Source organism: Silene latifolia, chromosome 7 (genome assembly GCF_048544455.1).
Source record: "Silene latifolia isolate original U9 population chromosome 7, ASM4854445v1, whole genome shotgun sequence".
Taxonomy (NCBI): domain Eukaryota; kingdom Viridiplantae; phylum Streptophyta; class Magnoliopsida; order Caryophyllales; family Caryophyllaceae; genus Silene; species Silene latifolia.
In genome coordinates this window covers 123,772,818-123,793,317 of record NC_133532.1, presented here as the reverse complement: position 1 = coordinate 123,793,317, position 20,500 = coordinate 123,772,818, and the positions used below count along the sequence as shown (strand labels likewise).

At 35.7% G+C, this 20,500-nt stretch overlaps 2 protein-coding genes across 3 annotated transcripts; both read right to left on the bottom strand.

The window, feature by feature from the left end:
• Positions 1-119: 119 nt before the first annotated feature.
• On the bottom strand, positions 120-6,249 carry LOC141592932 (secretory carrier-associated membrane protein 3-like). The gene is made up of 13 exons (XM_074413825.1): positions 5,906-6,249; positions 4,341-4,400; positions 3,925-4,038; positions 3,734-3,796; positions 3,455-3,488; positions 3,009-3,131; positions 2,374-2,436; positions 2,181-2,274; positions 2,050-2,095; positions 1,887-1,954; positions 1,622-1,670; positions 1,431-1,496; positions 120-462 (listed from the first exon to the last, which is right to left on the bottom strand). The coding sequence occupies exons 1-13, from the start codon at positions 5,963-5,965 to the stop codon at positions 376-378; spliced, it is 927 nt and encodes a 308-aa protein (XP_074269926.1). The 5' UTR covers positions 5,966-6,249; the 3' UTR covers positions 120-375.
• A 1,649-nt stretch (positions 6,250-7,898) lies between these two features.
• Positions 7,899-17,775, bottom strand: LOC141592928 (katanin p80 WD40 repeat-containing subunit B1 homolog KTN80.1-like). 2 transcript variants are annotated; one of them, XM_074413818.1, is made up of 18 exons: positions 17,390-17,775; positions 16,443-16,573; positions 15,066-15,183; positions 14,508-14,734; positions 14,303-14,405; positions 14,054-14,124; positions 13,475-13,549; positions 13,249-13,392; positions 12,970-13,156; positions 11,532-11,996; positions 11,336-11,389; positions 11,121-11,254; positions 10,751-10,876; positions 10,330-10,404; positions 10,096-10,208; positions 9,246-9,362; positions 9,065-9,133; positions 7,899-8,329 (listed from the first exon to the last, which is right to left on the bottom strand). In XM_074413818.1, exons 1-18 carry the CDS (start codon positions 17,412-17,414, stop codon positions 8,263-8,265), a joined length of 2,301 nt encoding a protein of 766 aa, XP_074269919.1. In that variant the 5' UTR covers positions 17,415-17,775; the 3' UTR covers positions 7,899-8,262. The 2 variants fall into 2 exon arrangements, with proteins under 2 accessions (XP_074269919.1, XP_074269920.1); XM_074413819.1 differs by having other exon boundaries at positions 11,121-11,251; positions 17,390-17,717.
• Between the last annotated feature and the right edge of the window lie 2,725 nt (positions 17,776-20,500).

Genomic DNA, 20,500 nt, shown 5'->3' with positions numbered 1-20,500 from the left:
CCGTCACTTGGCGACTTTAATTTATACCAAAAACACATGATTTTCACAAAATAACCGCGTATACACTCCAATCCCATATCACGCGCAACACTAGCAGTCGAGTTGGGAGTACAAATATGTCGAACTAATTAGCTTCACATAACAAATGTAAAAAGAAAGAACACGAGTATTGATTGAGCTATATAGTCAGGACTCGGGAGCTATAAATCCAACTATCGAAATGTAATAACAGGAAACTATACACCTAACCAGTGTCGATCATAAGAACTCTAATAGTGAAAAAAAGAACCATGATATACAGCATGTTATGAAAAATGTATGTCTGATCAGTTCTCTACCATGCACAAGAGTATATCGGACTGGTAACGGAATCTCTTAGAATGCAGCTCTCATTGCACCTCTTGCAGCCTCTTGTCTCATTTGTGTCGCCTTACCACTGCCTCGGAAATACATGTATACTTGCTGCAAATTTCAGGCAATGATGGTGCTTAGAGTAAGATTATATACAGGTTCATCGCGCGATTCAAGAAACCCTCATAAACATGATACATTCTGCATCTTATTGTCCATATTCGACTTGGATATTTCGTTTGTCAACCAATGTCAATTTTATCATTTATTATAGGGTTTTTTTGTCAAAAACTACCTAATATTTACCTCATTTTCATAAATACTACCTAAAGTTTTTAATTTTGTGAGAAACTACCTAATATTTTTTTTTACTTTTGTCAAAAACTACCAAATTGAAATTAGTGAGCAAATTCGACAATTTGTTTTCCAAATTAACTAAAATTCCGACAAATAAGTCAAAATGCCAACCAAATTAGTCATAATTTTGTCCAAATTAGCCACAATCCCGGCCAAACTAGTCAAAATTGTAGTAAAAAAAAATTGAAATAAATGTGTTAGTAGCTAATCAAAACAGTTGGCGGTGGTTAGGTATAGTAAATAATGTATGTTCAATGCCAAAAATAATGTTTTCGAGTTAGAATTTTGTCTAATTTAATCGGTTTTTTTCAATTTGGTAGTGTCCGACAAAAGTCAAGAAAATTTAGGTAGTTTCTCGCAAAGTTAAAAACTTTAGGTAGTATTTATGAAAATGAGGTAAATATTAGGTAGTTTTTGACAAAAAAACTCTATTAATTATTATAAGCTAATCTAGTAAAATATGTCGACAAATTTTTTCCTACTTTTGTATATCTGCGAATTTTTGAGAAAACATAACTCAAAATTTACATTAATAGACAAAAAGTCAAATAAAGACTAAATTGGATGGAGTTTTTAAATTTTAGTTCAGCCTTAATCGCGTAATTGGTCATCGCGACTAATTGTGGTCAATGTGCCATCTTGATGGTCAAGATGGGGTGTCATTTGCCGAATTTGAAATCAGGATTATAAGTACGCAAAAAGAAAACAAGGGATATATGTACCTGTATGACCCATATGCTCAGCACTGATTCGAGACAGAAGAGTCCAAATCCAACGAAGTAGAAGATCTAAGAGAAAAAGAAGTTGATTCAAAGAGAATGAGAATTCGAGAGTTCAAGTGATGGATCTTACTCAATATGCAGATGATGATTGATGAGAAGAAAAACAGCAAAAAAGAAATAATCAATCTTACCCCGACTAAGACATGTCCACTGATAAGATCAATTGCTGGAAGAATTCCACTGTGAAAAACGGAAGGAAGCGGAGGGTAAGCATTTCTCAAATAAATCCCTTTACGCAGAAATTTCTTTCAACATTATTAAGGGAAAGGGGCATTTTGCAGGAAGGAAGAATCCAATAAGCATTCTTCAAACATCGACATGCTTGTGACGAACTGACATGATTAAAGAGAAAGTTTGAAATAAGAAAAGGTATGCCCTTATCAGTTTATCACTTACGCAAGAGATTTTCCTTTAAAGACGATTGGAGGAGCAACGGCAGCAAAGACAACAAAGCCAATGTGAACCTGCAGGAGGAAAGGAGTAAAAATGTAAAACGAGATGCATCAGTGTGTCTTTTCAGTATATAGCACAGCAATCCAGGGACAGAAGTCTAAAATACCGCATAAAACAGGAAAAACCATCCAAAGTTCATAGCACTTTCAGTCCTACAAAAAAAGGGTTACAAAATATCATCAATGGATAACTAAAAGAACGCTATCTTTACTGTAGGAGTATGCAGAATCATCGTACCTGAAAGCTCGGTACAGTGGCCTGTACCACAAGACGTATGCACAAGGGATGCCTGATATGAAGTAGATGATAGCAAGGAACCAAATAGTAGCATCTGTGAAATGATCCATTAAATGAATTAGAATGCCAAATTCCATAGTCAATAAGACTGTATATGCAATAGAGAGGATAAGCATCTAAAGTATAAGCTTACCACCACCCTTTATCCAAGCTGTAGTAACTGCTACAATATTCCAAGTGAGACAAAGCGTCAAACCTGCACATAATCGAATAACTTCAAACCACCGAGTACAGAAAAGTTTCATGACTAATTGAAATGCAAGATGTCTACAAAATGTAATGCCGTAAAGAAAGTTTTTTGGTGTAATTAGAGCAACATGGCCCACAAGGGTAATTTTGATGCTGAACGATTTCAGGGTCATGAGTATCAGCCCTCAATGACTTCACAAAGAGCGAAATGTAATAGCATGATATTGACTTCAAAATATCCACCCAACATCCAAGTGTTCAATTTGTATATTGCTATAAAAACTCAAAAAAGTCATGGAAAAAACTGCTAAAGAGTTGCATGCCATAGATATACATTAAAGGATATATTGCCTATAGGTGTACATGAGAAGTCACTAACAAGCAAGCGTAATAAACACTTAACGTAGACTTTTTTTTTTCAAGATCTGAATAATACCGAGGTACGAGCCTATAGAACATGTCATGTTCATGTAAGGTCGTAACACAACCTCAATGTTAATAACCTGGGGAATATACCTCTTTATGAGGATCGCATTATAAGAAACAAGTAGAAGAGAGATTTCGAAGAAGATAACTTACCTAGTAGTGTCGCAAACGCTGTGTAACATAACTTCTGGAGATGAATAGGTATTTCATTGCCAATATCATGATGGATGATTGGAAAAAATGGAGGCCAATTCTTTTCCTCAATAACAATCCCAGCTGCACAAACCAAAAGAACATTGAATTGCAAATTCTCATATAAAGCACAAAAACCATGGAACTGATTCACAAGAGGGACGTAAAGCACAAAATCTAGACAACGTCCTTTAAAACCTATTCCCCTTTTCCCAATAATGTAGTCCCATTCGACTTGGTGTTCAAGTGACAACTTTGACCAATATTATTTCGAAAGACCCAATTTTACAACTTCGTTAAAATGAGACAGATATCCTATCCTATATTATGCACTTTACTAAAATGACACAGTAGCAAAATAATTATGTTATATCATACAAGATCTTACATAAGACCAACTAGTATACCTCGTGCAGCAGCATCTTCTTTTCGTTTGAGAGCCTGCACAGTATCAAGAAAATGTTTAGGTGGCAATAAAAAAGATGGTAAAAAAGTTAAAAAAGAATATGAAAGTATATGTATATTAAAATCATCGTCATTGCATGCCTCTACGCATATGTAAGTTGAAAGACCAACACGCAGTAACTTATGTTAGGACATAGGAGTAGAGCCATATGCCTATCAATCCAGTCACATCTAAAGCCTACACAAACATGTTGTCTAAGCAAGGTTGGCCTGCAAATTACCTCCTCTCTTTTTCTCAGTTCAGCCTCTTTTGCTTGAAGCTCTTTCTCTTTCTTCTTCAAATCCTACAAGTAAGGGATCGTGTTGTTACAAGATTCATCATGAGAGACGACTGAATAAAAATATCCTCTAGATATTTATTATAGATGTCAAATTGTCAAAACAATATTCAATGTAAAATCACAACGGCTACCTTTCCTGAATCAAGGGGAATATCGACAGTTGCAGTAGGATTATAAAAGTCAGCAGGCTCTGGTGGAAGGGGAGAAAGCCTTGAATTAGAGGCTGGCGGAACACTTCCAGGATTCTGTAAAATATTGTAGAAAATTGAATATCATACTATTTTCTTACAAAAATAATACAACTACTTTTGCAATTGCTTCAATTAAGGTGTCTTTACTTGCACTTGCTATTTATATTTACATGCAAAGTTGATACATGAGACCGTTAATGACTACATGAATGACACAAGTAACTAAATACAGTGGTAATGATTCAAATAACTGAAGTATCGATGACCGCTATGCATTTTGAAAATACAACATGAAAGCAGGTGCAGAAATCACTATGCACGAGGACAAATACATCTAGAAGAAATTCAACACTTACCGGCATGTAGAAGGCTCCACCATAGTTTGTTTGACTTGAAGGCTTGGCCTTCCCTCCCTGCTGTTTATTGGAAAATAAATAAATCACACAGATGAATTAGCCAACTATAGTTCCGAAAGGGTTGGTGCATACTTAGAAAGAGCAGAAACTAGAAAGCACGGATAAAGACTTTAAAAAGTTGTATTGCCATAACCTCAATGACTACAAGACCACAACTAGATTTGTCCCAATAAAATAGTTATATAGAATCTTGATATAACGGATAAATCATCCTACATCACTTGGCTAAACAGGATCGACTAACCAAGCACATCACGTGTATTAGAACATATGTAAGACGAAAAGGTGGATTAATTTGTAATAATAGTGCCAGATGGCTCCTTATCTCTCTCTTACTCACAAACATCAATATCTGTAAGCTTTTGCAACAAGCAGGTAATGGTGATCATCATGATTGAAATTTGAGAAACCCGAAAATCTAGCCATTTCTCAACGGAAATAGAAAAGCCGTACACTTAAAATTCAAAGTAGTCAGGGCAAGGAGGTTATATACCAACTAATACACTGCGTTGATTTAACACAGAGATGTTCTAGATAACCCATAATAGAAACTGCATCGACAATGACCTTTCAAATTCAAACATACAGCATAAGCAAATTCTCATTGTATCGGACACATTTCGAAAGGCTTTCGATATCCTAACCCAACTAATAGTCAATCCTGCATGTGGGACCTAAAACTGAACAGAATATTGTCACAGCAATCATACTAAGACGATCGTTGGCCTCCCACAAAAGAATAAGGATCGAGCAAGGTGTTGATCTCATCATCAAACCCAGGCATCACATACTGCCTCCATTTATGCTCCTATCTAAAGCACCAAATTTCATAACCTACCACCATCCCAAAATTTCAACCTCTTCCACTAGCTTCAACATGAAAACAATGAACAACACTCCCATCATCACCAAAACCAAGATTCACAAACTCAATCACCCATCTTTCAAGCACCTTTACCAGATCACAAATTATCGAATAACACCATCTCACAGCATGAGACGGTCCTTTTAGAAGCAGATAAGTGTGTTTATATATAAATTATAAAAGAACCGTCTTACAAGTCTTACACAATAATTACCCTTATTATTAGATTATACACCAAAGTTTCAATCTTTTTGAGAAATCCACACTCATTCCAACACTTTCACAAATCACACACCAAAAGTTACAATATTTCCTCAATAAATCAACAAACCAATCATCCACTTCACTAAATTCAACTCAACTAAAACCATACTCCCTCCTTCTCAATATATTCTTTGCGAGGGGTATTTTAATCAAACGTAAACAAATGATCGGGACGGCGGCAGTAATAAACTAATCCCAGATCTACTTAATCACACCAATAAAGATCTAAACCCCACTAATCCCAAAAATTAAACAAATAACAAATAACAACTAAACATAAATAATACATGAATTATACATATAATTCAATAACAAAAAGATGAAAACTTTGAAAGAATTAAACTAAATAATTAAAAGGGTTTATAAAAATACTTACAGCGAATGGATTAACTTCTTCTTCCTCCTCAAAAGGGTTTGGATCATACCGTCCTGCCATTTTTAAGATCTTCTAAATAAAACCCAATTACTGTAATAATTTTGCAATGATTAATAAATATGATTACCCCGCCAATATAAAAACCTTAAAAGTATCAAAAAATGATACCAAAGAGATAGATTAATGAAGAAGCAAAGAAAATTGATTAAAAAAAATGGTAAAGAAGTAGGCAAAAATTGAAGTAGGAAAATTCTATATAGGAGGAGTTGAGATTTTGGGAAGAGTCGTTGGTCAACGAATTGCGTCTTACAAAGTTAGGAATCCGGTGACTTTAATTTTGTTTACTTTTAACGGAGAAAAAGGAACATACATCGGATGTATTACCTCTAATTTTTTTGTTTTTGAACATATATGTATTTTTTTGAGCTTATTATCTCCACTTTATTTGTTTTTGAGCATATGTATATTTTTTTGAGCTTATCAAAGTTTATAAATTATATTTTAATTTTTTTTTCCGTGAAAACTCAAATTTTACTAAATTTCTATGTAATGTTTTTGAGTTTTATTGTAATTTTTTAGATCTTAATGTTTGAGTGAATATACTCAAAAACTTTATAATAATACTCATAATTTATAAAACAAAACTCAAAAATTTTATTATAATGCTCAAAAACTATAGAATCTGTGGTAGTACATCAGATGTATAATCCACTTACTGCTTTTAACGTGGTGTATCTATGTGAAATGAATTTCGTTTCGTTTGTTTATGAGACGGTATTATGATAAGCTTATCGTTAGGCTTTTTATTTGTGTGAAAATAGATGGTTACTTTTATTTTCTCTATTTTTGTTTCGAGTGTATTGTAGATTTGAAAGTTATGTTTCAGGTTATCTGAACTTAAAATGGAATCTTGATAGTTTATCTATTTATTGCCTTATAGTATTTTTTTTATACTCTGTAGACTGTAGTGTACGGTGTACCATTCATAATTTAATACCCTACTTGGTCATGAGATACCGATGAGGTCTTAGCCTACGCCTTAGTGGTTAAGGATTTAAGGCTGACCTAATGTGATAATAGGTCTTGGGTTCGAATCCTCATCCTCATATATTGTACTGATCGTGCGCCTCGTTTGAGATCTTTTAGAGTTTATTTTTGATAGAGTTGTTAGAGTTTACCATCCATTATTCCGTTTAATGAAAATTTGGTTGTAAAAAAATCCGTTTGCAAACATGGGTATGACTTATATATCGCAGTTAGAAAACTTTATCAAGTAGAGTTATTTTATAACTTTAGAGGATCCTCTACCACGACATCATTCGACTCTCCGTCAAGTATCTCCCACTTCCAATAGACAACCACCGTGATTCAACCATAGCCCTGAAATCTGCAGATGTCAACTAATTTACTTGGTAAAATCATGAGATGTGGTAATTGTAACCTGGTTTCGAATCCTGTTGGCATCAAAATCCTCTTTGTAACTCCATAAATTACAAAGACAATTCAGGGCTGTCCCTGTATGTATTCTACGCTTCAATTTGTGTGTACTTTTTTTTTAAGGGTTATGATAAATACAACCCAGTGGGTTGTATTTAAGCAACTAAAAGGAAAAATAAATAGTTAATATATGCATTAATTGTATTGATTTGTGTGTAATTTTCTCTCTAATTTCTAAGCTAATGCCAAATATACAAGGGTATTAAATGTTTAAATACAACACAGCGAATTATATTTATCATTTCCCTTTTTTTAATCATTCTAGAAGAAAAAACAAATCCAAATTGCTAAATGTCCCTGGTCAACATTTTGTTTCCTTCTTAAAATACTTTTTTATCCGTCAACGCCCCGTCCTCTACTCCTCTTCACGCATTCGCTTCGAAATGGCATGAACAAGAGTATATTTTCTACATACTGAATGACGAATGTATTTACGAGAAAGAACTCAGGTCATGAATATCACAGTCGACCATTTTCCCCTTGTTGCTAGAGATTGTTTGACAAATTTAGAAACGTTGGTCGATAATCGACATTGAGGACTATGTTTCATTATTATACAGCCCTGTAACAGTTGGAGAAAATGTTACATCAATGTAGGCTTCTTTTTTTTTTCATTGGTATACAAGCTAAAATAGATAATTATACAAAATAAATTATAAGAATACATTCATCGATTACAGGTATATCTCGGCATTCTTGGGATCATTTTAGGGCTGCGGTGTCATGGCGTTGGGTATTTTGCACAAATTAACAGGATGAGGTGAAAAGGCAGAAAGCAGCACTCCAAAATCATCATGAATCTTCAACTCTTCTACCTAAAGAGGCGAATTGCTTTGTCGAGAAAAAAAACGCGGGCAAAATTACATGTTATGGTCTTGTAGAACAAGATTAAGTTCCAGAGCGGATTTAGCAAGTGATCCACCCCTCCTGTATTACAGTAAACATTGACATAAATTTCAGAACTTAAGCTATAGATTTGGATTATCAGAATGATGATTATAAACTTATGTTTGTCACGATAAATTAAATTAAGCTAGATTACTTTAAATTATGCCTCTATATATTTGGAGAAAGTAATGGTCAAAGTTGAACAACATAGAATCAAAGCCGACCGTTCCAGCATGAGCTCGTGTTTTTAAAAAAAAAAAAAAAAAAAAAGGATATTCTCTCGTGTATCCCAACTTTTTCATTTTCTAAGATGTACCACTCTTTTCTTGCAAAAAAACTTTGACCGTCAATAACTCTTGGCTACAAATTCAGAATACGATAAAGTTTTTTTTTTTTTTTTTCCAATTGACCGTCTTGAATAGGTCTTCGGTTTGAAAAAAGAATTCATGGACGTCTCAACTCGTAGTCGGGAATTATGGTCGGTCAAAGTTTATTTGTTAAAAAAGCTTTGACCAACCATAAGTACCTGCTACGAGTTCAAAAAGCGGTGATTTTTTTTTTTTTCAAATTCAAGGCCTTGACGAATAATTGGTTTGAAAAAAAAAATTACCGTTTTGAACTCGTAACAGAGAATTATTGTCGGTCAAAGTGTTTTTGTGAAAACGAGGGGTACACCTTAGAAAACGAAAAAGTTCAGGTACACGAAAGAATATCCCAAAAAAAAAAGTATTCTATTAAAACCTATAATCGGTAAAACAGGTAAACTAAAAATACCTTGCAAGTGCGGGAAGAAATCCTCGGATCTGATGCAACTGAGAAAAGCACTGCTTGGATCGCTCGATCCTGTTAAAATTTTAAGAATATTTGCAGTGTTAAAATTCATGAACACCTGAAAGTGATGGTCCAATCACCAATAGGCGGGAAGACACAGGCTAGCAAGAGATAAGAGGTATACCGTTCTTCTTGATGAAGATCAACACCCGCCGAAGGAGGTGTTGAGATTGTTGAGCTGATTGTTGGCCCAAATAGTGCAACTTGTTTGAGTAACATCTCCATAGACAGTTTTGCATGCCTGCAGAGTATGCATGGAGAGTATTACTTATGTATGAAAGATAGTCACAGAACAAGTGATGCGCTCATATAGGAGAAGGCAGTTTGACACCTAGGCAGGGGTCGAAGCAAATTGTAGCGCCGATGGTTCAGACACACTCAAAAGCTAAAATTATATCTCATTTCATGCAAAAAAAAGATGAAAAATACTCCCCCCGTCCCGGTCAATTGTTGTCCTTTGGTTTTAGCACAAAGACCAAGGAAAGAGGAAGGGGCCAATTACTAAATGACAAGTGGAACAAATTGAATGCAAATGATCAAATTGTTCATCAAGTTCATTCTTAAAATAGAAAAGACAACTCCTCATTGAGACACCCCAATATGGAAAAGGACAACAAATGACCGGGACAGAGGGAGTATGTAGTTTTGTATAATAAATTAATAATACACTTCAAATACCAAGTTATCATTCAAGTGGAATTAAGACCCGCTATTCTTAGTTTCTAGATTATGATGAAATGAAGCTAGAAAACTAACTAGACTACTTGTGCTTCTTTGTGTCGTGAGTTGTGACATACTCATCATATGTTAATAGTTCAGGTGTAAGCGACTACGTACATCTAACTCCCTTTATCCCGCCATTTACGGAAGTCTTTTAGGCATTGAGGTAATGTTAATGTATACTTGGAATATTTGGACCCATAAAGAAAACTGATCCGTCACTAGAGCCAGAAGACGACATAATTAGTAATTACCTCTCCATCTTGCTATCGAGGAGTCCCACCAGTATTGGTAGCATACATGAGAACAAATCAAGTGTAATCATTTCCATCTTTTCCGTAAGCACACTAATGACATCCGCATGGACCTGAACCCAAAAGAAAGTAAGTTCTGCAACCGCTCACTTTTGACAAATCCTCATCATAACTGTATGAAAAGCAAAACAAATAAACTAAGGCACAGAGCAAAATCAACAGCTAAGCACTTACAGACTGATCAGGTAATTTCCTCAAAGCGGTAATTGCTCCTTTCACGTCATTGCGTTCCCATAAATGTCTTATCATCTGAAAGTACAAATTAAATTTGTCAATAGTCTTGTATGAGACGGTCTCGTCTCACATGTGATCAACCTAAATATTTACATCTTCCTTTTTTAATAATACAGTTAATGGGTTGGTCACTTGGTCTCACATGTAACACCGTCTCATAGAAACTTTTCTGCAAATGTAACCAGAGACATTGTTCCAATTGGGGTTTTCAAAAGACTGTCAGATCTGAAATTCCATATTCTCAAGTAAGAGGGGCATTCAGGAGCTGAAAAGGAAATAAAATGGAAAAAAGAAAAAAACATTTGCAAGTCCAAGAGTAATAGACAAGAGTTTTGACCCCAGAACACAAACTAGTTATTACCTGCAACTTTGTTAGGCGAGAACGGAGACCACTTAGTAGAACATCATGATTTTGCATCAGATCCTCAATAACATTCGTGTCACTCACTGATGTCATCTTTCTACCAGAAACTTGAGGCTCTTCCTCCTGTAAGTACAAGCATCCCATTTATTACAAAACTTTCATTGATTTTTAACAAGGCCAAATAAAGGATAGACAGCATGAAATTTTAAGGAAATGGGATTATTAGAATGCCATTCCAAAATCTTCCGGGAAAGCTTCAAAAAGTTATACTCAGGGTCCATGACAAAAAGCTATAACAATTTAAGTTCCAAACTTAACACAGGTAACATCTACAGATTCCTGAATAATTAAGGAATAAGTCTACTACCATGGTGGAGCTCTGAAGCCCATCAGCAACCACTTCAGGAGTCGCACTGACCATTGGATCTTCACTGCTACTAGACAGTCTCACCTTTTCAAATTTCTCGACAAGAGACCGCGTCCTCCCATGAGCCACAGCTGCTGCAAACAAATTTAATTTTACAATCAGTTCCGCATTATTTACAAAAATCACCCGTCTAAATTCCTAGGATGAATCGTTACCTCCATTTATGACTTTTACAGTTGGTATTTCTTTATGATCAAGAGGATTGTTCCCTACAGTGATCCAAACGAGTTATAAGTAAGAACTATATATCAAAACAGAAAGTAAAGCAAACTAGCGGCTTCAGAAGAGGCACTTTTCCAGTTTTCCATATGCATGCATAATATGGTAATATGACAAGAGGCGATATCTTACTGGTTTGTAGATTAGAGGATAATACAGGAGATGGCTTTTCTTGAACGTCCTCAACTTTTTCCAAAGTAGGACATGCATCTTCAACCAAATCTTTGAATCCAACATCTGCTAAAGGCCTATCAGAAGACTTTTGATCTGCTACATGTACATCAAATCTGCTGTTTGATTTACTACTTGTGTTAGTCGCCTTGACTGATCCCCCAGTTCCAGCTCTAGCAGTAGCGGGTGTCAATGACTCTCTTCTCAAATTGGCAGAACTCTTGCCACTAGAGCTTTCTCTAGGAATGAAGCTTGGGACATAGAAAGATCTACCGCCAGGTGGACCATTTGGTTTTCCAGAGGTTGCGATAGGAGTACTTTGCTTTCCAGCAGATGCCTTGCTGGTTTCCCTAGTGTGTGGTGGTGATGATACTGTCTTTGATCTATTCGCTAAGCCTGTTCTACGAGATCTGATAGGTTTCTCATCTGTAATTCAAAAATATTTCAAATTACAAGCGAGAAAAGAACACAAAAACAACAAAATTACCTCAGTGCCTCAAAGGCTCCTGTTTGTAGGAGGTAACGGGGTTTAGATGTACTCATATACACATCGGTTGTTTCAAGATGACCAATAACAAAAATTACGCTTAGAAATGCACCAAAACTATTCTACAAACAACTATACAGGAAGCACAGAGGTGTCAGTGAACCATTCTGCTTATTCTATCATAATCCTACGCCAAAAAAAACCGAGCCTTTGGCCTCAATAAAAAATGGAAACCAGCAAGAGTAACAAATTGTTCAAAAAAAAAAACCTACAGATGTGTAACAAAAGCCTGTAAGCATGAAGCCAGTATTCTGTAACCACATGCCATATTATTTTAAAAAAAAAAAAAAAAAAAAAAAAAGGGAGGGTATAAATCCACGGGGTGGATAAAATAGGGCACGGATCTCTAAGAGTGGTGCATATATTATAATCCTAAGCCGAAAAAAAAAAAAAAACAAGCCATTGGCCTCGATAAAAAATGGAAACCAGGAAGAGTAACAAAAGTAACAAATTGTTAAAAAAAACCTACAGATGTGTAACAAAAACCTGTAAGCATGAAGCCAGTATTCTGTAACCACTGCCATATTAAAAAAAGGAAGGGTATAAATCCACGGGGTGGATAAAATAGGGCACGGATCTTTAAGAGAGTGGTGCATTAAAATATTATTGTGTAGCTTAGACTAAATGCCCGTGGGTTAGGACATTTGGCCCGTGGCAATAGCATCAGCCTAATAAAAAGTAGCACAGACTATACTAATGGCTACAATTTGTCCATTACTGTTTCAGTTCCGCCATTGTACATGAACTTACTTTAATAAATGTGATTATACTAAGAGAAAGTCTTGCTATTTATGTAACTTTGAATAAATTTGCAACTTTTGCCTCAGTATCAGTAAGAAAAATATGACTTACAATCCACATAGATATTCTTTATCTCTGTTGCATCAGTATGAGGCGAAGTAGAGCGCGAGACAGAAGGGGAGTCAGCAGCCTGGCCAACTTTTTCTGCAGACTGACTTCCTTGGATATCAAACTTCAGTTTGACAGCGCTACTATCTTGGGGTGAACAAGAATCCCGGGTCCCGTAAGGCTTAACACACTACAAGCCGGAAAGAATGAATAATTATTGCTGAGAAAAAGGCGGTACAAATGAGTGCATACATACATGCATGCAATGAATGAGTTACATACAGAGAGATCAGCGACCCAAACTCCAATAGAATTACGGTAGTAAGAGCAACCAATTAAATTCCCTTCTTTAATGCAGAGATCACCAAATGTTGACCATCCCATGTCAACAGCGTCATGGCATAGAACAGGCTCCCATGAATAGACCTGTGGAAGGACGCAGAAACGCTAGTTAGCTATCCTTTTCGTCGCAGTTCCATAAAAGAGTTCGTTCAAGCAATATTTATACCTTCAAGTTATTGTCATATCCACAAAATAGGGTCCTCCCATCAGGATGAAATGTCATTGCTCGCACTCCTGTCGCCTATATGACAAACATACCATAGCAGCAATAAGGCAAACGATATAGGCAAAGTAAATATGACATCATCAAGAAATGTAGACGATGTACTACTACTATTAATGAGTTCTACACAAGGCAGATCCTTCATTTTTCTTCATAACCAGCGGCATAGACCATGGTGTTAAAGCTTGATGTGACACTTGATCTAAGAATTAATCGTCACGGTCTAATCTCGGTTGCATTGCCATAACCATGGCCGATACCACCATGAACTTCAGTCATGGTATCCTCTAAAACCTTAAATAAATTGGTCGTAATTCAGTGTGGCGGGCTGGCGGCCAAAATTTTAAACGATGATTGAAATGCAAGCAATAAAGAAAGTGAGACTCGTTCGAGGCAAGCCATTCCAAGAATTTCTGCAATCTACAGTCTAGCTTTCTGCAGGCTATTATCTGAAGATCACTAGACCACTAGTACTCTTTAACATCTATTAAAAAAGCTTTGGGCTACGAAAAGATCCAGTACCTCAGCGTTAGCAGATCCAATCATCTCAAATGTTTCCAAATCCCAAAATTTGACAGTTCTATCTGCTGAACCTGGAAAAGGTTCATATAATAGGAGGCAAACAGTTGTATCAGCACAAGGAAACATTTAAGCTTAATTGCATCAGAAAACATTACAACAAGTATGGTCGTATGGAGCTAATGCAAGCACCCTAAGGCTGGAGAGAGGGTGAAAATAACGAAGTTAAACGTATGATAATGAGCAGAGTACCTGTAGCCAAAAGAAATTCTTGAGGGTGAAAATCTAAGGATCTGATATGACCGTTATGGAACTTAAGATCATGCAACAATTTTCCAGCTGTCAAATCCCATACCTATTATAAGAAATAATAAGCACTTTCAGTAACTAAAGCCAGGATTCTCCAAGCCAACTCAGCTAGGTAAGACAGACGAGCGAGACCTGGCAGTTATCTTACCTTTACAACGTTATCAAATCCACCTGAAACAACCCATCGACCATCGGGCGTAAACTTAATAGTATTTATCCCGAGGTTGTGGCCCTTATATGTGTGAATGCACCCTTTCTTTCTTATATCCCATATCTTTAGGTCAGTGTCCGCTGAACCAGAAGCAAAAAATTCTCCAAACGGGTGGAATTCAACAGATGTGCAGTTGGATCTGTGACCAGTAAGAGTTCGGACCACTGCGCTTAAAAAAAATAAAAGAAAAGGGAAAGTAAACACCAGATCAGGAGATGCAGTATCTCTCATTTGATGCATTAAATGTGAACACCAGAAGTAAATCATCAAAAATACCCCATTCATTCAGAACCAGTAGATTCTCCTTTTAGGGACATTCGAGCGATTAACTACATTACCTTCCTGGAAAAGATATAACTACTAAAACATTACCTTGTGAGTGTGAATCCCGGTTTTCCATCACATTTTTCATGCCCTAAACATTTTTCTAAAAGAAAATGTAGTAAATTTAAGGGAATGGAAGGAGTAACAGATAACTGGAGATCGAAGACTCACTTTTTGCCTCTTGCAGGTCCCACAACTTTACAGTACCAGAAGCAGCTCCGCCAAGAACCAACACCTCTGTCGAATCAAAGGCCAAACTTTCGACTGGAGTTGTGTGACCACATAAGCTCTGGGATCTCAAGAGCAACATTAATCATACATCAGACATTGAGTGACATCATACCACAACAGCAAAATAATTTAAGAAGGAATGTTTTTCAATGGCAAAGTTAACTTAAAATAATGAACAACTTAAAGTGACCGCAATGTGACAAAGCATTAAGTTAGAACTATAACATACCTGTTATGTTCAATATGTTTCTTTACTATAAATGGCTTAGATTTGTTAGCTAGCAAAAAGTGGTGACCATTGTAGATTATTTTAGGGAGTAATAAATGAACATGTATAACCTTCGTAACAAGACACCTAACCATGTTGAGTAGTTGTACAGACTAAGCTCAATTTAATTATCCTTACTAAGAACTAACAGCATTACAAGATGATGATCCAACTGAATAACTAGCCTAAGAGTTCTCATTTTGCATTAATGCCCTTCGCATTGGTTAACAGTCTTACTAGCAGTTACTACATTAAGAAAGCAAATTCCAAACAGCAACTGAAATCAGTCGTTCAGGGTCCTGCTAGTACAAGAGCAAAAGAGGAAAAATCAAACTGTATCTACCATCAATTTTTAGCAAGACTGACAGGTGACAATTATTACGTAACTATAATAGATATCTAACAACTGAGTCTTGTATGAAGTGGTCTAACGCTTGAGATCATCCCATATTTTTGCGTGTTATCATATACTATAGCGCAAATGGAATGATCTAATATTATGATTAATGACACCGTCTCATATAATTTTTTTGTGGAAACTCATACTTCTGCCACATTCCACAACGGCGCAAAAGCGCATTTTGATTAACGTAGTATGAGGAATTAAACTCGACAACGCACAGGTCACAACAAATTAATCATACACCAATCATCAAATTCTTGCACTTCAGGTTATTTACAGTCACCAAGACTGCTAATTGACTCAATTTATATACACAACGCAATCACAATTCTGTAGCATTCCCCAATCCATACGAACTCAGTCGTTGTCTAGCTCTTTAACACTGGAGTACGTGTTAAGGTTTTAGTATACTTTTAGCCTCAAAACTTACAAAATTTACTAGAAATACTTAAATACTTGCATCATCACACTGCCAAACCGTCTCACCCAAGACTCCTACTTTCCAATCATATCAAACATAGTAAATGGCTAAATGCTGTGTTTGCCCAAAATGTCCGAAACTACAACACATTCTCAAAAAGGGTAAAACTATACATGAACATATCCTACAACTTCAAAACTTGTAATAGAATGATGATCAACTGACCATCAAAGAAGTGGGTTTGCCAATAGACCACAAATTAGCTTTATGATCATCTCCACCCGTCAGAAGAAGGCGGCATGCTTTCTTCCCTATCCTTAGGCAGTTAACATTTCCGGAATGCGCCACAAATTCCTCTTTGCATTCAAACTTTGGTCAAGAAAAACCCCATATACATAGAACATGTACTCCCTCCGTCCCAATCATTTGTTTCCATTTGACTAAAATGCCCCTCACAAAAGAATAGAAAGGTAAACAAATGACTGAGACGAACGGAGTACAATTTCAATCATCCATATATAAAATTCACCCTCACTATTCATAGATCAATTAACACCACACCAAAAAAATCATCATAATTTAACAAAACAAATACCAATTTAATGATTATAATTATAGGTAGTAACTCCCTTTAGTTTAAACTTTAAGCAAGAAACAACATTTACAATTACAACACATAATTTCATTCACCTAAAATAATACTCCCACTATCTCAACATCGATTAAAATACTCCTTACAAAGAATAAAAAAAACAAAACGTAAAGAATCAGTTGAGACGGAGCCAGTATTTAAATGAGAAATCAATTACAAACCAAATACAATGAACTACACACACATGATTTAGTCGGTGGAAAACAACAGAAAACAACAAAATGAAACATTATTACTAGTATTCTTTTTTACAGAAAAATTAAAACAAAGAGGAAATGTACTCCGTCACTCGTTATATAACAGTATTATTTTAATACCCGTAATTGTGGCCGACTACATTTTCGAGTGACGTTATGACCATCCTAAATAAAAACATAAGCAATCAAAACAACTACATTTTAGCTCAATCTTAATTCCTAACAATTTCAACAAATTCAAGATTAACCCACTAAAAAACAAAGCATAAAAACATGAATTAAGCTAAATTGAAGATAAAAAATAAACTAAAAATAAAGGATACGGAGTTTATATCCATGTTTAGCCATTAAAGAAAACTTAATCTATCAAAAGAATTGCTTAGATTTTGTGGGTAATTGGGATTTGGTAAGTTTTAATAATTTTATATAATATTAATGTAGAAAGATTGATACTTTGCTTAATTAGAGTGTATTAGAGGAAAGAAGAAATTATGGGTTTTGAAGATTTTGGAGAAATGTTGGATTTTTTTTCAGTTTTTTATGGTGATTTTGAAGGATTTAAGGAATGATGAAGGATTGAAGTGTGAAAATTTTTGAGTATATGTAAGAGAGGGAGTGAAGAGAGAAGTTTGTAGTGATTTAAATATTAAAATAAATGGGGGCTAGGACTCTTGGAGGCTAGGAGCCATGAGAAATTGAGAATGCCCTTGGAAAAAGGTAAAATAGGAGCCATGTCAAGTGTTAGAGGCCAGAAATGAGATTTGTAGTTGGGCCCTCCGGGTTCGAACTTGTGATCTACTCCCTTCATACCAGATCAATGGTAACACTTACATAATACGGCCGTACCACACCAATGGTAACATTTCTTATTTGGCCCACAAAATTACCAAGTTATCCTTATACCTTTTTGATATTTACACAAAATGCCATTACATACCTCACCTATCAACCCACAATTACATACCCCACCTATTTTTTTCCCTCTTTACCCCCGTTTTTACTCTCTTTTCTTAAAAATCCCATTTTTTACCATGTTACCATTTGTCTGGTATGCAAGGAGTATTATTTATAAGTGATGTTAGAGTTGGATGTTGGACATATATACGGGGCAGTTCGGCCCAAACGAACCCAACCCGCTAACTGGGCCCACTTCTCCCTCAGCCCGCCGACTTGCTCCCCTAGCCCACACAAACTGCTCCTCAACCGGGCCGGGCTTGGACTCACAAATTCCCAGCCCACACCGACCAACTCGTCTGGACCACTGCCCTTTTCGCCCAACCGGGCCGGTTCAGGGCCACCAAATCCACAGCCCGGCTCGCCTTAGCCTGCTCACTATCAACCCGTGGTTTGGGCTCAGGTTCACTGTCCAGTCTCCACCAACCCAACCCGCTCCCGGGTGGCCCGCACAAGACTGGCCGCTGGCCAGCTCTATGTGTTGGTAAATTTGGTAAAACTAAATGACCTGATTTAATAAGATTATGTAATTCGAAAGTGACCTGAATTTGTCTTATTCGAAACCCAAGTCGACCTGCCCCGACTCAACTACCCCTCGGTCTGTGATAAACCAGATTCAAAACGATCTGAAGTAGCCCAAATGACCCGAAATTACTCGAATTAAATCATATTAATACTGAGTATTATATACATCAAAATAAATGGTTTTTTAGTTTCAATGCTGCAATAACTAATTAGTTTTGTAAAATTCTCCTTGTTAGTCAAATTAGTACTAATTAAAAATTCTAACCACTAACCCGAAAATGAGCATATATACCCAAAATGACCCGACCTAAAGTGACTCAAACCAAATGACCCGACAACTGGAGACATGAAATCGACCTAAAACCTGAAATAATGACCGACCCGAAACAAAATATGTTGCAAAATCTGAAATGGCCCGATCTAAGCCTGAAATATGGTTGTCGGTATTATACTACTCTCTCCTTTAAAATGAATTCTATATAGAGTATTTGATTAATATATCACCATCTATTATACTCTCTTTCACCTTTAAAAAAATTGCAACTTACAACAACAAATCAAACAAAGGATGGGGACAAGACATTGCCAAATCAAGCAGGATATGTTTGGTGGATGATTTAAATTTTGTGAAATTATAACATTGGAGAAAATCTAAGCATGATGAAGACTTCCTATTCTTTTGGACTGAAACTTATAGGATTCGAATCGAATCGAACTTATAAGATCTAAATCGAATCGAATCAACTTATAGGATTCGAATCAACTTATAGGATCGAACTTAATCGAACTTATAGGATTCGAACTTAACTTATAAGATCTCGAATCGAATCGAATCAACTTATAAGATCTCGAATCGAACTTAAATTAAGTGACGTATAGGATCTCGAATCGAACTTATAGGATCGAAGTGAATCGAATCGAACTTATAGGATCGAATCGAATCGAACTTATAGGATTCGAATCGAATTTATAGGATCGAATCGAACTTATAGGATCGATCTCGAATCGAATCGAACTTATGGGATCTAAAGTGAACTTAAATTAAGTGACTTTAAGTCCAAAAGAACAGGGCCTTAGAAATCATAGTGTAATTACAAGTTTTAAGAGTTCTTAAAAATACATTCCAACCATTTAAGCAATTAGTAACTATACCACCAGTTATAATCCGAACTCTGTACTAAAATTTTCAAGTTTTTTTTTAAAGAATCTGAGTTATGCTGTAAAGTTTATAAACTCGCACACTTAAGTATAAAAAAAAAGCCTTTTAAAAAAATCAGAAAAATTATACATAAGCTCGGATAAATGTATATCGGTTGTACAATGTTTGTTATACAACTGGAGGGTATTGTTGTATTTTTGCCATTTAAGAATTTCTTAAAGACTATAGTCCTTTGTTTAGTGTCTTAGTAAATGCAATTGGTTGTGCTTAGCAGCTCAAACGTAATTATCAGACCTAATCTTTTACTTTTATTTAATGGTGGCTCTTTGCAAATCTTAGACATTGTCATTTCTCAACTGTGTTCCCTTGTTTTATTTGGTTTGCACTCTTCTAATTATTAGCCATCATTAAGCTTTTGGGGACATAAAATGAGAATTTGTGATTGTATATTGTATATTTGTATGCATATTGATTCTTAGAAAAAATGAATTTGCATGAGAATGTAATGCGGAAATTACAAATAATATGTTAAATCGAAAACAAATATAAGAAAAAACATCGAATAATGTCTTCTTGTAGAATAGAAGCTCTTACACTCGTGTAGCACAAGGAGAAAAGGCAAACACGAAAGAAATCAACACTCAATTACAATAATCTACTTAGTACTTAATGATAGTGGAAAATAAAACTCGGTACCACCCGACGCCCTAACATTGTCCCCAAACAATTAATTGGTCCCCCCTCCCTCTTCCCCCCTCATTCACGAATTGTGGTGCATGAGCTATCGATAATAAAT

Excerpts from the sequence above, each read along its gene's own strand:
- LOC141592932 (XM_074413825.1), bottom strand. The coding sequence starts at position 5,965 with ATGGCAGGACGGTATGATCCAAACCCTTTTGAGGAGGAAGAAGAAGTT. Across the intron at positions 3,489-3,733 it reads AACTGAGAAAAAGAGAGGAG|GCTCTCAAACGAAAAGAAGA; the intron begins GTAATTTGCAGG and ends GATACTGTGCAG. Across the intron at positions 1,955-2,049 it reads GGTTTTTCCTGTTTTATGCG|GTTCACATTGGCTTTGTTGT; the intron begins GTATTTTAGACT and ends TTCCTCCTGCAG.
- LOC141592928 (XM_074413818.1), bottom strand. The coding sequence starts at position 17,414 with ATGGCTAAACATGGATATAAACTCC. Across the intron at positions 13,550-14,053 it reads TTGGATCTGCTAACGCTGAG|GCGACAGGAGTGCGAGCAAT; the intron begins GTACTGGATCTT and ends TTTGTCATATAG. Across the intron at positions 11,997-12,969 it reads AAAGAATATCTATGTGGATT|ATGAGAAACCTATCAGATCT; the intron begins GTAAGTCATATT and ends TTTGAATTACAG.